The sequence below is a fragment of the Nelumbo nucifera genome, chromosome 1 (genome assembly GCF_055504915.1).
Source record: "Nelumbo nucifera cultivar China Antique chromosome 1, China Antique-T2T, whole genome shotgun sequence".
Classification (NCBI taxonomy): domain Eukaryota; kingdom Viridiplantae; phylum Streptophyta; class Magnoliopsida; order Proteales; family Nelumbonaceae; genus Nelumbo; species Nelumbo nucifera.
This window is the reverse complement of record NC_142649.1, coordinates 2172241-2189991: the sequence shown is the minus strand read 5'-3', so window position 1 is coordinate 2189991 and position 17751 is coordinate 2172241. Positions and strand designations below refer to the sequence as shown.

Below are 17751 nucleotides of genomic sequence, written 5' to 3'. Positions count from 1 at the left end.
CCAGACTCTATTGGTAGTAATTGAGCCCATCTTGTCTTTCATGGCATCCACCCACTTCAAGGAGTGTATGTCTAACATAACTTCTGTATAAAACATGAGATCTTCCTCACCATCTACGGTTCCATCAAATAACTTTTTGATCATAACCAAAATGAACAAGAGATTTGGACATCCGTGTAGATCTTCTAAGCTAGGTGTTGGTATCTAGAGCTTATGGGACATCTCCCACTACATCTGAGCTCTCATCATTAAGAGCAATTTCTAAGAAATGGACATTTCAACTAACAAATATATTTTATTCACTCGAGTCATAGAAGAGGTACCCAATGGAATCCTTAGGGTAGCCTATAAATAAGCAAGGACTGGTAAATTGATGATTAACTTTCTAAAAAGCCAAAATACCCCTCCTTAACAACTATAAAATAGCTATTTTTAAGTCTATTTAGTCAATTGAATTGATTCCAACTCTTATAGATACCCTTACCCTCCCTCATTCTTATTACACCAATTCGCATACTCTCATCTACTTTCCCATACACTCTCATAATCTCATAGTCACTTAATCTCTCACTCCCTAGTCCCTAATTTTTAACTTTATTTAAGTTCAACAAGAAGTCTTCCTCAAGGATCTCAAGTTAGCAATTTGGGAGGCTTAAAAACTTCATCAGTTGAAATCAAGTTGAATTTGCCAATCTCAAGTTAGCAATTTCCATTTTCTTAAGGTTTTAATATCATAAATTTTTAAAAATGGTCAGTCCTCTCAAGATCCCTTTCCCAACATGTTCAACTTCGACGATGTACAGTCACAAATATAACAACACCAATATGGGTGTTTAGTGGTTTCTATGGCTAATGTTGTTGCTAGGGCTACCCTTAGTACTATTACTAGGGGAAAGAAAAAGTTTAGGCTAATATGGGAAATGTTTACTATAGAAACCCTTGAAGGAAAGGGAATAAGAGTTGTATGCATTAGATGTAAGATTGATTTTAGTTACAACAAGGGTGGTATTAACCATTTGACTAGACATATGGCTATTCATCTAAAAAATTATGATAATCAAATTCAGCCACAAATTGGGCGTGTTTTTTTGGTAATTTTCAATATTCTTAAGAAAAAAATGAGACAAAATTAGATAAATATATTGTATATGCTGAATAACCATTTTTATTAGTTGAAAACCCTAGGCTGAAAAGATTTTTACAATAATCAATAAACCCCTAATTTAAAAAAGTTTTTAGAAATACAACTAAAGTAGATGCTTTAAATTTTTTATTCATATGAACAAAATTTAATTTCTACTTTGTCAACTCTTAATTCTAAAATTACACTTATATAAGATATTTAGACTTCCAAATATAAGTTGTACTTATGTGATGGGGCATTTTATTAATGAACATTGGCTTTTACAAAAAAAAAAAAGAATTTTAGATTTTACAAGACTTAAGTAGACATATACTGTCCCAACAACTGCTAAAAGTATATTAAATAGTTTATATAATCAAGAAATTAAAAATAGTTTTTATTAGTTTTGATAATGCCAATAATAATGATTCAATAATAAATATTTTAAAATCTTAATTAAAATCATGCTTAAATGGTAAATTATTTTATATCAGATGTGCATGTCACATGTTAAATTTATGTGTTCAAGATGCTTTAAGTATTATTTCTCCTCATATTTTTAAAATAAAAAATTGCATTATATATTAAAAGTCTTGGTGCAAGAAAAAAATAATTTAAATATTTATGTCAAAATTATGGTTTAAAATATAGAAATTTTGCACTAAATGTTTAGCATAGGTGGACTTTCACCTATTTTATATTAGAAACTTGTATTTCATACAAAAACATTCTTACTAATTTTTATAATGAGAATTGAAAATGCCCTATGATTTTATAACTGATGATGACTACGAAATTTCAATCTATATAAAAGATTTTTTTTACAATTTTTTTATGATACAAGCCAATTTCTTGTACTTTAGTTAATCAATTACTTATAATTAGTGATTTTTTTTCCAAAATATAAAAATAATTAAAATTTAAAGTGTTCTTGATGTAGTGGAAGTTAAGTTTAAAAAATATTGGAAAAATATTTATCCTCTATATTGTTTAGCTATAATATTAAATCATAGAATTAGAAAAGACGGTTTAGATCTTTTACTTGAAAATCTTATTATGAAAATATGAGAAGTGAAATTAGAACAAAAAATCAATTGCCACTTCATCATCAAAATCATTTGTTGAACTTAATTTTTAGTTATAAGCTAATTTTACTAATTTAGCATATTCTTTTAACTCTGAGAAATTAAATAATTTTGATATTTTAGCCTAGTGGAATGAACATGAAAAAAATTATCCAACTCTTGCCGCCATGACACATGATTTATTAACCCCTCTAGTGTCTATAATTCCATCCGAGTCGTGTTTTAATGTAGGTACTAGGGTTTTGGACGACAAGAAAAGTTACATGAATGATGAAATTTTAGAGATGTATATATTTAAAGGATTGGTTCGATGCTAAAAACAAACTACAAAATTAGGGAGGGGAAGTTTAGATTGTTTTTAGATATTGTCCTTAAAAGGAAGGGAAATTTCAAAGGAAGGCCTGATGATACAACTATGGATCCATTATCTCTTGATATATGATTTGTCATCCCACGGGCTTAAAAATCACAATGACTTTGGTCGCATAAAATGGTCGCATAAAAGCTAATAAGAGACTTGTTTGGGGTATTTTTAGAATAAAACAACATTTTAAGAGGTCATGTGACCATTCTTAGACATATACTTAGATGGTTGAATAGGTGAAGCAATTTCAAAGTGGGGGAGCTGTCTTACAATATCAAAACTGAATCTTATTAAATGCATTAAATTATAGTGGCTTATTAAAACACCTTTTTTTGGTAATGAAGTAATAAATCAATCGGGTCACCCATTTCATTTTCTTTTTATTTTTCTTTTGCATTTTTCCCAGATCAAGTCATGCTTTTTACTGTTAATCAAAATCAAACAGCTCCTTAGGTTTCTAGGGTTTGGATATGTTATTGATGGAGGAAGATTTGGCCCGACCTCTTGGCCACTCAACACGTGGAAGCAATCGAGGGTGACCTGGCAGGAGCGACAGCTCGGCACGGCAGTACGCTCAAGACATGAGCTCCGAGAAGAGGAACCCGCGGTCCAAGCTCCCCAAAAGGAGCCCGAACTCTCCCTTTGACCCCGAGCCTTACAAGGAGCGCAAAGGGCAACAACCCGAACTGGCCCACACCAGGGCAGTTCGGGCCACACTTCTATCCGAACTCAAGACTTCACCTCGCACACCACTCCGGCACTTCGTCTCCAGGCCGCCGAACTGAACAACCGTACCTAACACCAAAGGAGTCTGTATCATGAGGTGGCGCGCCTGACTGACTTAGGATCTTACGCTTGACAGCCGCACTTCAACGGCCACCTGCCACCGCCACCTCCAGTTACAGAGACGGCTCTGACAAAGAGAGCAGTGGCGGTTGTCTGCCCCAACAGAGGTGATGACACCCGAACTAGCAGAAGTGCAGAGGTAATGATACACGACCTGACAGGAGCTTGGGAGTGAGTGCGCAAAGAGTTTATAAAAGGACCTCTTCCCCCCAAGAATGGAGGTACGTGATAACTTTGCGCCATCTGGTTTTTTATCTTGCCTTTGAGAAAATACTAACTTGAGCTTCGGAGCACTGGCATCGGGTTCCTTCCCGGAGACTACTCACTTTCTTCCCCATTTCAGGCACCTTTTGCTCCAGTCAGAGGCAAGATCGTTGATAGTTAGGACCGACCGAATTGGTAATGAAGTAATAAGTCAATCGGGTCACCCATTTCATTTTCTTTTTATTTTTCTTTTGCATTTTTCCCCGATGAAGTCATGCTTTTCATTGTTAATCAAAATCAAACAGATCCTTAGGTTTCTAGGGTTAGGGTTTGGATATGCTATAAAAATAAAAATAAAAAATCCATTTGTAATCTAATTTTGATATGAATTCACATTTTTTTTTGTTGATGGCTGAACATCTCCCTTATTTATCTGCTATTGAGGGTAGAGAGAAGACATTTGATGTGGAACAGTTGGTGACTATGAGATGCGGAGTGCCCACATTTGCGCTGATTCAAACCATCGGATGACCTCCAATGACAGAAACAAATCAAAGGGGTGGGACCCAGATTGGGTGACCAGGTCCACCCATTGTTGTACCAGTCACGAAATGAGGGTGGGGAGTAGTAGGAAAATTGCTTTTTGATCCCGTCAACTCCGGGAAGCAATTTCTGGATCTGGTTGCTTTTGCTTGAGCCGTTGAGCGTAGAGAGTAACGCATTGGAAGAGAACGTTCGGGTAGAATGCGCGGGCGAATCGATGCTCGTCCGAACAGGAACGAGTCGGCGTTCACTCGGGCGGTGAACGCGGTGTTCGCCTTCGTCCGCCTGGCCGAGTTCGAAATCCTCTTCTTCCTCTTCCTGGTCATCACCTTCATCGTATTCAAAGATTTGGTCAGCTCTCTCTCTCTCTCACTTGATTTCTCTGATTCATTCTTCAAGGGTTTATTCTATTTCATCCATTCATGATCGATTGAACCCTTTTTTGAATGTAATTGGTTGAATATCCAACGTTTGGCTTACAAGAACAACGGAAATAATCTACGAGTTTAATCCTGAAACCATTTTCTGTCTTTCTGATTAACTTGCAATTTATTCCGATTATTTTTTGTTGGTTGTATGAATTTTGAGTTGCAAACGTCTGATCATTCACGTATTAGTTAGAATCTGCTTTGAATTGTGCTTGGCTGTCTATGATCCAAACATTGAAATGTCCTGAATAGGAAAAGAATGTTGGGTCTTTCGGCTGCCATGGTTAATTATGTAGCTGATCCAAATAATTGGGATTAACGCTTTATAGCGTTATGTTTGGTTGCTAACTAACCTAGATTTGTAGGTATTCAGGAAACAAGTCATTGACTCGGTTAGTTACGTTGTAAGGGGCTCTAAGATAGCATTGTAACTGGCTGTAAGAGGGCCGGGGTATAGTCTATAGAGCTATTACAAATGGTTATTTGTAGGTTGTATTTTATACCCTGAATGTTATATATGTCTATTGACTTTATTCATAGACTGTCGTTTATGATGCCAGTTTTTAGTGCCATATTGCTACATGGCACCCATGGTATTGTAAAAAACATGGCAAAAGGAGCAGCTCAGTGGACAAGGCTCCCGCGTATGCAGGGTCTGGGGAGGGATGCCGGGTGCGTGCTATTTGTAAGTTAATGCAAATAAAGCCATGTGAAAGTGTGTTGAGTTTGGTTACACTGTAAAGGACCGTAAGGTGCTCTTGAATGGAGTAGATATGTGAAAACATCAAAATAGTTGCAATTGTTCAAGCATATTATGAGTGTTATAGTTTTTATTTATTTTATTTTTTTGATAAATATGAGTGTTATAGTTATCTAGGAGGGTTTGGGTTGTCAACAGATTAACTCACTTAGCTTAGCTTGAGTGGCTTTTTTGGGTTTGGTTTTATAGCTTATAAAATAGAAGCACTTGAGTTGAGGTACTTGGATTTGGGTGAAGGTCTTTCCAGGCTCCCCAGAAGATGGCATCGTGCGGAATCTCTACAGGATTGCGGTTGTCGTTGCCGGCTATGAAACATATCTCCTAGCCTCGTGTTTCTTGGGGTACATATATCAATGTTTTGATACTCTGGTCAAAGAGTTATCATTCAGCGGGCCAGCAGCCCATATCTTGTTTTATAAATAGTAGTTTTGTACTTTAGTTTTTATGTTTCCTTGCAAGCACTTCCCTCAATTGGGAATTTCTTCTACAAGGTTGCAGCCTTGCTAGGTGGCCATTCAAGTTGATGGCCAAATGGTTGTACAGAGATTTTGTCATAGCCATAGTTGGAGGTGGGTCAACTGTAAAGACAGCAAGCTGTTGATTGCTGATGCCCTGCTATAGTTAATAGGTGATTGTTCAGCATTTGTTTCCTGTCCCTACATGGCTACGGTGGACAGGAAATGATAAGTTACCTTCATAGGCAATAAGAATGACAAGGTGGGCACCTTATTATAATAATAAGTTGAAAATAAACCAGCAATAAATCTGTGTTTATGTTAGAGAAAAGAGAAAAAGAGAAGAAAGAAAAGAAAGTTCAGAAGGAAGAAGAAGGTGGGAAGAAGTGGGAGAAAGAAGAGAGCTAATCAATCCTCTCTTCAGTTCCCTAAATGCTTTTATTAAAGCTGGTTGTAATTCAGGTATAATTACAAAGGTGCCCTCAGTGGAGCGACTAGCTCAATAAAGATAATAAAAAGAGAACAAAAACTGGCCCATAACTAAGGCCTACTAACTAAACATAACACATTATTAACAACACAAATAAAATAAAAAGATTAAGGCCCATTCGACCCATCATCTCTACACTCCCCCTCAAGTTGAGCATAGATATCAATAATACCCAGCTTGCTTACATAGTGCTATTTAGGGACACCCTTAGTCAAAACATTTGCTAACTATTCCTTTGAGGCAACGAAAGGACGACAAACTATTCTTGATGCCACTCTTTCTTTTATGAAATGTTTGTCTACTTGAATGTGCTTTGTTCTATCATGTTGAACTAGGCAATGAGTAATGATGATAGCTGTCTGATTATCACAGTACAACTTCAAGGGCTTATGATAAGTAATACCCATTTCTTCTAGAAGAGACCTAAGCCACAACAACTCTTAAACCCCATGGTCCATGGAGCTATATTCTGCCTCAGCTGAGGATTTGGCTGCTGCAAATTGCTTTTTACTTCTCTATGAGACTATTTTCTGCTACCATAGCATAGTAATTGGACATGGATCTCGTCATCTATACTGCTAGCCAATCATCATCTATATAAGCTTTTAACTTGATATGTCTATGCTTAGCAAAGAGGATGCCCTTTCCCGAGTCCCCTTTTAAGTAGCAAAAAACCCTTTCTACAATCACCATATGTGTGTCTCTGGGAGTATGCATAGATTGATTGATATCACTGCATATGAAATGTCTATCTGTTTTATACAAAGATATAACAACTTCCTCAAAAGCCTCTAGAACACTCCCCTGTAGGCCAAGGGCTCACCATCATTAGCAGAGAGCCTATGATTTTCATCACTAAGTGTAGACGTAGTCTTGGCATCTTGTTTTCATGTCTTATCTCAATTCCCCTAGATCCTTAATCTCAAACTCTGAGTTAAGGAACCTTTTGAGGGCCTAAACTTCTTGTGTGTCACCACTAGTTACAACAACATCATTGACGTACACAATGAGAAAGATGACCCTAGACTCTCTCCTCTTCACAAATAGGGAATGATTTGATTGTTTGAGTTTAACCAAACTGTATAAGGGCAGCCCAGAATCTATCAAACCATGCTTGTGGAGATTGTTTGAGACCATAGGGTGATTTCTTCAGTTCACACATCTTGCCTTTCATCTCTTCACCATTCATGCCTTTAGGAAGTGACATATACACTCCTTCAATTAGATCACCATTTAAGAAAACTTTCTTGACATCAAATTGATATAAGGTCCAATCATAATTCACTGCCAAAGATAGGAGAACCTGTATAGGAGTTATCTTTTCCATGAAAAATCTTCATATAATCTATCCCATACACCTATATATAGCTCTTGACAACCAAGCAAGCCTTATACCTTCAATCGTCTTATCAATGTTTAAATATACCCACTTACACCCTACAAGTGCCTTCCCAATAGGTAAGTCTACAATATCCCATGTATTGTTCTTATGAAGTGCCTCTATCTTAGTCTTCATAATGTTCTTCCATTTTAGTTTAGGTAAGGCTTCTGTTATAGACTTGGGAATGGGTTGAGACTAGATAGAGGCTAAGAAGGAATAATAGAAGGGGACAATAGGTTGTAGGAAAGGTGTTTAGAAATGTAGTGAGTTGTACATTTCCTCTTACCCTTTCTCACAATAATAGGTAGGTTGAGGTTTGGGAAGGGAGGTACTAGAGCAGGGGGTGTGGGGACTATCCTCTCTTTAGGAGTTGGAAGTGCCTGAGACTCAACTGAGGATGGGGGAACAACTTGTTCATGCCTTAGCCTTTGCCTTTGGTACCACCTTTGGACAATGGGATTAGTAGTGAAAACTAGGGGATAAGCAAGTTGAGGAAGGGAGTAGGAATAGGTGAGATGGGAGGACAAGGTTCAACAAGAACAAAAGAAACCACAAAAGGATCAACACAAGATTCAATAGGAATTGTCAAAGGAAGTGGAGAAGCAAACAACTCAATGGAGCACTTCCCCTCAGAAGAATGATCATAAAAGAGATCTGATTTATCAAAAGTGACATCCATAGAAACAAACCAAGTGCCACTATTGTGATCAAAACAATAGTAACCCTTCTATGTGGAGGCATAACCAAGGAAAATACATTTCCGAGCTTTGGGTTGAAATTTGTGTCTCTAAGAGCTAAGAATATGAACGCAATAGGTACTACCAAAACCCAAGAAGGGAGACTTGAACCCCAAAACCCAAAAAGGCATGCGGTTAATGAGATAGGTAGTTGTCATAATGACATCACCCCAAAATTTTATAGGAACTTGGGAGCTAAAAAGGGTACTCCTTGCTACTTCCACAACATGGTGATTTTCTCCCTCTACTACATTTTTGTTTTTGGTACAAGCACAAGAACTTTGATGAATAACCCCAAAATTCTCAAGGTAAGAAGAAAGGTACTTCTCAAAATATTCCTTATCATTATCTGAGCAAAATATTTTGATGCAGGTGTCAAACTGTGTGAGTACAGATTTATGGAAATGTTTTACAAGTTTGGGTACTTTAGCATGAGAACACATAATATAAAGGCAAGTATAATGGGAGAAATAATCAATAAACAAAAAAAAGTATTTATAGCCACCTTTGCAAGGTAAATGGTAAGGCCCCCTCACATAAGAAAGAACAATATGAAAAGTAGTTCTTTTATTGCTTATTGGATAAGAGTTTCTACAATGCGTTGATAATTCACAAGACTCACAATGTAAATTGGAAAAATTCATTCTTTGAAATGATACTAGAAACAAGAAACTCAATGAAGAAAATGAAAGATGATTAAAACAATAATGACACATCGTGACTCTACTAACTGACTCTGAAACATGTGACTCGAAGGTAGCTTTTTGAGGTGGTACATGACTTTGCTTGGGCATGTCTAGCAGGTATATCCCATTCACCTCATGGAAATTCCCAATCACTTTCTAAGACTTCATGTCTTGAAAAACACAATATGAAGGGAGAAAGGTTACAATACAATTCAAAGATTGTTAGGTTACTAATTGAGAGGAGGTTAGTATTAAGCTTAAGTACATGAAGAATTGAAGATAAAGTAAGGGATTTTGAGGCCCTGAAGTCTACCTTGCCTAAGATAGGAGTAAGAGAGCCATCAATAGGGAAAATTTTGTCTTGACCAGATAAAAAATAATATGTAGTAAATAAATGTGGCATATTGGTCATATAGTCAGTGGCATCGGAATCTATTATCAAAGGGATTCTATAATTACTTGAGACAGAAGCATGATTTGTAGTGGCACGAATACCTGAGTGGGCATATGATGAAGAAGAGCTATGAAGGAGTAGGAGATGTGGTAGTAGATTCTAAGTGGTTGACGATTCAGCCATACCTCTCATACTTTTCTCTGGCAGCTACGAGTTGATCCCCTATGGATTTCTCATCACCAGGCTCCTTTTCATTCTTAGAGGAGGTGGCTGCATTAGCATTGCCACCTCTCTCACTCCCATTTTTCTTACCATTGTTACTATTCTTGAATCTAGTAGGCACTAGCTTTGGATGCAATTTCCAATAAGTGTCCTTTGTGCGTTTTAGTTTCTTACAATATTCACACATCACATCCTTTTTTTTCAATAAGAAAATTTGGTTTCATCCCAACATTGGTAAAGTGATCAAATAGAGCTTCCATAATTTGAACCCGTCTCCTACTTTGCTCACTGCTAACAAGGGCGTAAGCTTGAGATAGGGTCACTTTATCTTTTGTTAGGATATTTTGCCTCACAATATCATATTCAAGATTGAGCCTGGTAGGGAACTCAAACACTCAATCCTCTCTACCAACTTTCTGTGAGTCTCACCATCTTTAGTGCATTGCCATACAACAGTCTCCATCAAGTCAATCTCCTGCCAGAGAGATTTCAGCATTAAGTACACTGCCAGAGAGTTCTCCCCCTGCCTAAGATTATTCACCTCATTCTTGAGTTTATAGGCTCTAGCTACATTCAATTTCTGAAAATGGCTTTGTAACACTATCCCATATCTCCTTTGCAATGTCCATCCACAGGTAGTGCTGGCTAACATGGGGTTGCATAGAATTCACCATCCAGCCTACAATTACAGGGTCTTCCCCCTTTGATGGCTTCTTACTCCTAGTAATATACCTCCATTTTCCTCTATTGCAAACATGGGTTTTTATTGATTGAGGCTAAGCTAGATAATTAGTCCCATCAAGTTTCATAATGACTACTGCACCCAATAGTGTCTCTACAGGCCCTCCTTGACCAAACTCAGAGTCCATAGGCTGCTTTGTCTCACCCCCGGATTGTTATATTGGCTGAACAGAAACAAACGGAAATAAAAAAAATGGTACTACTATTCAGGAAAAACTAACCTGAAGTTGAAACACCTCTTCTCTCACCTTATTCTAGGATTTCATAGAACTCTGCAACCAAGGAGAAAGAGAGAAGATGTTGCTCCTGCCAGGAAACCAGACAATCTTCCAACCTCAATCAATCTCATAAGGATTAGTAACCCTCCTTTCAAGCCCCAAGCGCTAGCTTGATGAGTCTCCAGACTCCTTAGTTTCTCCAATTGGCTAGGGTTTCCGGGAAATAAACTCCAAGAACCTGTCTTGGGCCTGAATTTGAATGTGCAAACCTCTCTAGAAAACTCCCCCAACTAGGTGACATAAATCTCCTTTTGATCAGCAACTTAAGAAGAAAAAGCAGGAAGTGGTAACCTGCTCTGATACCAAGTTGAAAACAAACCAGCAATAAATTTGCATTTATGCTAAGAGAAAAGGGAAAAAGAGAAGAAAGAAGAGAAAGTTCAGAAGGAAGAAGAAGAAGAAGAAGAGAGCTAATCGATCCTCTCATCAGTTCCCTAAACACTTATGTTAAAGTTGATTGTAATTCGGGTACAATTACAAGGGTGCCCACAATGGGGCAGCTAGCTCAATAAAGATAATGAAAAGGGAACAAAAAACTGTCCCATAACTAAGGCCCACTAACTAAACATAACACATTATTAACAACACAAATAAAATAAAAAGATAAGGCCCATTCTGCCCATAATCTCTACATAATATTATACTTGTAAATGTTAAATAATTTGTAGATAAAAAATAGAGAAGATTTTATCAATAATAAGAATCAGAAAGAGATACACAGTGAAAGCTTACCACAAAGAGGCACGAGGTGCAGCCTCAAATCAAGCCATCCACTCTTTGAATTGTTCTTGATGGGTGTTATTATGAGGTGTTTGAAACAGATTAATTATCATAAAACGGGGAGGGGAAGGGGGTTTCCAACAAATTGTAGCTCATCCATTTACAAATCCTTAATAGTTAGCACGTGGTCTCCACTGCTAAATTGTAATAAACTGAATTTTGATGGTTGCAGCTTGGGCAAGCCAAAATTGGCTGGAGTAGTGGTGTCTCAGAAAGAATGAAGGGGCCATTTTTTTTTCTTCTTTATGGATAACAGAACAAGTTTTATTAGAATGGAGGAGAGAATATTATAAGAAACCGGCTATCTCAGAGATTGAGATGACCAATACCCAAAAAAACAGAAAAAAGAGCACCACCTCTCCCCAAAGTTGCAATACAACATACTAGAGCCCCATCCTCCAGAACAGATTCTCTCCCAACCCCATGTTTTGCTAACCATCTACCAATTCATTTACAGATCTGTACACCTAGTGACTGCTGCTACTCTTTCCCTTTTGAGCTCTTTGATTTCTCTTAAGATGTATCTGAACTGCCAAGGACACTTCATATTTTTATCCAGTCCACAACCACTTTTGAGTCCTCTTCAACAATGATATTAGTGTACTTATTTATCTTTGCCAACTTTATTCCCTGTAGAACTGCAAGAAGGTCTGATCTAATTGCATTTCCGTGGCCTGCAGGACCAGAGTATAGGCCAAGAATACTGCCCTCTTCATTTCTAAAGACTCTCTCAATGTCAGAAGGTCTAGGATTGCCTTTGCTGCAACTGTCAAAGGTTGATAAATAGATGAGGCTAATCCCACAATGGGTGAACAATCACTGTAGTAGTGGAAGAGTTTGCTACTAACCCCCTATTTCTAATGATATCATCGGTAGTGAAAGGACTGAAAAGTTTTACTGATTTCACCCAGTGTGTCACTCTCACCATAATGAGATCAATGAGAACTCTCTTATCTTGAGTCTTTTCCTTGAAGAGTTTTCCAATTCTCTCCTCCCAAATAGTCCATAAAATGGCATCTCTGGAGTAAAACCATAGCAATTTTCCTCTTCTTGTGGGTGGGTTAAAGAAATTACTGCTGAAAATAGATTGCAAAACTTGTGGAGGAGTCCACCTGCACTCAAATAGAGCAAAAAATCCTTCCCAAATACCAGTCACAAAGGAGCAAAGATATTAGCAAATGGAAAGAACTTCCCCACTTGCATTGCAGAGAAGGTAGGAATGGGGGAATAAACACTAATTTGGCCTCCTCTTTTGAATGGTCTCACAAGTATTAGTTTTAGAGTTGTCATGCTCCCAGAAAAGATCTCTTATAATCTTCCCTAAATCCTTTGTCGCCAACACTAGTATCTTGAAGACGGAGAGATAATAGATTGGAAAGTTAACGAACATGGACCTAATCAAGGTAATTTTCCCTCTGAAGGATATATAACTTGCCTTCCCATTTCACTAGTTTTTTATTAAATTTTTCCACAACTGCATCCCAAAACACCATAGGCTTGGGATTTCCCCCAAAGGCAAACCTAAACACTTTATTGGTCATTCAACATTCCAGAAACATAAGATAGAGGCATATCTCTCTAGCTTTTCCCTTCCCATATTAACACCTGCTATGCAACTTTTTCCAAAATCGACTCTTAAGTTGGAGGTTTTCTTAAAGATCTGTAAATTTCTAGCTCCTACCTCCCCTAAGTCCTTACAGAAAAGCATGACGTCATCAAGAAATTGCAGGTGGTTTCCAATAACCTCACTCCTTCCTACCCTCCAACTCTTAATTAGACCTCTGCCATCTGCTCTGGTTATGAGGCAACTAAATCTTAAGCCCCTCTTAGCTTCAAAGAAGTCTTTAGCACACCATTTACCAAGACCGAGTAATTCACAGATTTCAAGCATCCTCTCATCTTGAATCTCCATTTGTCACCAAAAGCACACAATTCAAGAAGCTCTTCTAAGAATGACTAGTCCACATGATCATAAGCCTTTTCAATATCCAATTAGCACACCCACCCTTTCTTCTCCAATCTCTTCATATCCTCCAAACATTTGCTCGCTATCAATTCTTTGATCAATAATTTGTCTATCCTTATTTATCATAATAATAATAATAATAATAAATCTATCCTTTAAGAAAGCTCCTTGGTTTTGAATAGTGATGGAAGGTAGAACTTCTTTAAGTCCAAAGGACAGCACCTTGGCAATGATCTTATAAAGGCTTCCAATGAGACTAACTAGCTTGAAGTCCTTGGGATGGAGGGCTTCCATCTTCTTAGGGGCTAGTGTAATGAAAGTAGCATTAGCTCCTTTATTTATTTTTCCCCTTTCAAAGATTCATTGAACACTTCTAGCAACTCACCCTTCACTAAGTCCCAAAACTCTTGATAGAAAGTCAAATTGAAACCATTGGGCCCAGGTACCTTAGACCTATCCATAGAGAAAACAACGATCTCTCTTTCTCTCTGTTTGGACATGAAATAAGATTCCGTACTTGGTCGACATGTCTTTCAACATATTAGGAAAAAAATGTTTTTTTGGTGTTTTGGACCAACTTGGTCAACATTTTCGAGATATAGGAAATGTAGGCCAAAATATTGTATTTTTTATGCTCACCCCCAACTCTATGTTGGTAAGTCTCGACACCGGCATATGTATTGTGACATTACCAACATTTCACAGCATTTCAAACCATGTTTGTGATACTGATATTTTGTCATAGCCAATGCTGATTTTAGGAATAGATAATGTCCTAGTTGGAACCCTTTCAATCTTAAGGATGCTGCTTAGTTGTGAATTACAGAACACTTTGTTATCACACTTATCCTAGTATAGTTATTTTATACTCTCTTATACCATTCTGTTATAATTAGTATTTTTTTATGTTTTGTAGAAAATACAGCATATGCTTTTCGCAGCATATGCTTTTAAAAATCTATCTGAAAGTACTTTGAGTGCTATGACCCCTTAATGCCACATCTGAAAAGATCTTACTTTTGCCAAGCTTTGCCAGAATGAACATCAAGATTATGTTTGTTGCAGCTTGCAAGAACATCTATTTCTAATACCTCCCCCCTCTCCATGTTATGGCACAACTGGCTTACTCCTGGAGTTTTTGATTATCATTAGTGGCTTGAAAGTTTTGTAGTTGAGATCAGTTTCTGGTGTCCCATTTCCTAGTTGAAAAATATTTTCTGCTCATCACAAGTTTTGCTTTCTGGAGGATCTGTAATGCCTGATACGCTCCTAACTGTATTACTTAGTTGATTAGCACTATTATATGTTGACAAAAGGGAATTCCCCAGTTGAAAAAGTTCCTGCTTGTCATAAGCTTTAGGTTTTATAGGGTTTGCAACTCTAAATGTTTTTTTAAAGGCATTAACTAATGAAATTAGTGTTTGCTTTGGTTAAGACTCAGCACTGTATTATTTATGGCATTCAGGGATCCACATGGAATTTTGGTTCTTTTCATGGCATTTGAATTTCCCATACCATCCATCATCTAACATGGACCAATTGCAGGACTTCAATGTTATTTTTGGGACATTAAAAATGATCATTTTTCTATTATCATTGTTCGAGGACCTCACATTTAATGATGGCGATATGCATTCAAATGCTTTGTACAATCAAAATGAAATGGCGTCACATGGCTTCTGAATGGATGTAGCACTGAAAATATTCATGTGCTTTTGTTTTAATGTGGTTTACAGAGAAAAACTCTTAATGTTTTGAACTGTTGTGCAGACGTCTAGGCCAGAATACAATCAGATTCTGGTGAAGAAGCCCGGTGGCAATGATTTCTGGCCTTACTAGAGATATCCAGAAACTTCTCTGAGTAGATATAGAGAATTGTTTTTATCACTATTGAATCAGATTTTCGTGAAGAAGTCTGGTGGCAATGACTTTGGCCTTACCAGACATCCAGAAGCTTCTCAGAGAAAAATGGAGAACTTTCCTATCACTATTGAAAGCAGGGGATATTTTCTGTACATTTTGTTTGTAGGTTGTGTGCTTCGGGGTTGGCCACATAGGCCCCCTTTTAGAAAATTCATGTTTGTAATTCAACTGAAATCAGGTAAAAAGACCATAAAGGTGTGGTAGTTTTAAGACATGCTGCAACTCTATTCTATGGCCGGATAAAGTGATCCGTGTGTGTATATGTTCATCTGGTCGGGGTGGATTTAGGGCTAGCTAACCGATTAAGAGGTGACCCATTCATTGAAAGGTATGATCCTACCATTGACATTGATAGTGGGTAAAGATGGTCTTATAGAACTTTTTACAGGGACGTTTTGATAACAGATGAAATGGCCAAACTGATAAGCTTATTGTTGTCTTTTAGTGAAAGAGATTTGGTTGTGCCCCTTAATGGTTGAAACTGAATTTGGGTAAGTTACTATTCCCTTAAACATTTTATTATTATTATTATTATACCCTTAAACATTTATTTAAATTTATTAACGAGTTTGATGTAATTGCATGTTAATGACATTTTTTTTTTTTAATTCTAGACTTTATCCCCAACCGAGGGATGGCCACCAGAAATTTAATCATGAAACGAATGCCTATTATGGGGAAAACCCTAAGGAGAACCTATTGGAAGACGATTGGATTATAAAAAGCTCATACACCATGCCTAAATGGGAACGCATGCCCTATTTGGAAAACCCAAAATTTCTCTCTCGCAGGCAATTTCTTTTATCATCTTCCTCTCTCCCCACTAAGGGTGAGCAAGATTGGTTTAGTAACTTGGAACTTACACAGTAGGGCTCAGTTCCAAATTACTGGAACCGGAATATACCCTATCAAGATTGATTCCAAGGTTTTGGCCTTAGTGGTTAGGTCTACCTGTGGAACCAGTTCTTTTTTAAACCCTCCCCCCCCCCCCCCCCCCCCACACACACACAATAGTAAAAAAAAAAAACTAGATTTTGGCTCTGACCACCTCTGAATTTTACGAAAAGACCAATTTTGACCTTAAAGAATAAAAAAAGGCCATTTTTGAACCCAGATTTTGATAAAAAGGCCATTTGTAGAAAAAAATAGATGTTTTCGATGTCAACGGATCTATTAGATAATGTTATGTGGCACTGTTAAAGTTTGAAAAAAGCCACTTACGACCCTAGTTTGAAAATGGGTCACTTTAATAAAGCTAATTAAGTAACTTACTTAATGGTCTAAAATAACCTTGAACTATAAGTAAGTATTTAATTCACTTAATTATTTAACAAAGAAAATGAAGAGAAAGAAGTGAAAAAGAGAGAGGGAAGAGGAAATAAGAGAAAAATGACGACAAAAGTAGAAAATAGAGACAATGATAATAAATAAAAAAATTCAAATAAAAATGTATATCAAAAAAGACAAAATAAATCAAAGATAAAAAACTAAAGCAAAGAGAAAAAAGTTAAAATAACGGAGAGAAGTAGAAAAGGGAAAGAAACGAATTGTTATAGAACTAATTAGAAAATGTCTAATAATCAAAATCAAAATAAAAAAGAAGTGAGAAGGTAACAAAATAGAACTCGAAAATAGAGGAAATCAAAATAAAATCCACAGAGAGGGAAAATTTAAAATAAAAATCAGAATCAAAGGTGCAAAAATATAAAAATAAAAAAATCAAGAAGAAAAGAAAGAGAGAAGATAAAAAAATAAAAATAAAAAGAGAGAGAAAAGTGAGGAGAAAGCATAAGAATTAATGACATAAAACTTTGGTGAAATTTTGAGAGTATGCTGGTAAGTACCTTTATCATCCAAGGGTTGATGCTGAAGCCAAGTGACCAATGAACCTTGTGGCTGCATAGAAGGTTCTCAAACATTTTCCATCTGGAAGCTAAAGCCAAAGGTTTCAATGAACACTGTAGCTGCGTTGAAGGTTCTCACACCTTTATCATCTGGGGGCTGAAAGCTGAAGCCAAGGGACTAATGAACCCTGTGGATGCGATGGAGGTTGTTCTTCAACCCATTACTATTTGAGGGTTAGAAGATGAAACCAAGGAACCAATGAACAACCCTGTGGCCAAATTGAAGGGTCTCCAAACCATTACCATTCGAGGGCCGAAAGCTGAAACCATGGGACCAATGAACCCTGTGGCCCCATTGAAAGTTCTCTAACCCATTGCCAATCGAGGGCTATAAGCTGAAGCCAAGGGGCCAATGAACCCTATGGCTACATTGAAGGTTCTCCAACCCATTACTATTTGAGGGTTGTACGTTAAAACCTAGGGACCAATGAACCCTATGGT

General features: G+C 37.1%; 1 protein-coding gene across 1 annotated transcript; it reads left to right on the top strand.

The window, feature by feature from the left end:
• Positions 1-4251: 4251 nt before the first annotated feature.
• Positions 4252-15901, top strand: LOC104589364 (GRIP/coiled-coil protein). Its single transcript, XM_010247662.3, has 2 exons — positions 4252-4516; positions 15254-15901. Exons 1-2 carry the CDS (start codon positions 4367-4369, stop codon positions 15320-15322), a joined length of 219 nt encoding a protein of 72 aa, XP_010245964.1. The 5' UTR covers positions 4252-4366; the 3' UTR covers positions 15323-15901.
• Positions 15902-17751: the final 1850 nt, after the last annotated feature.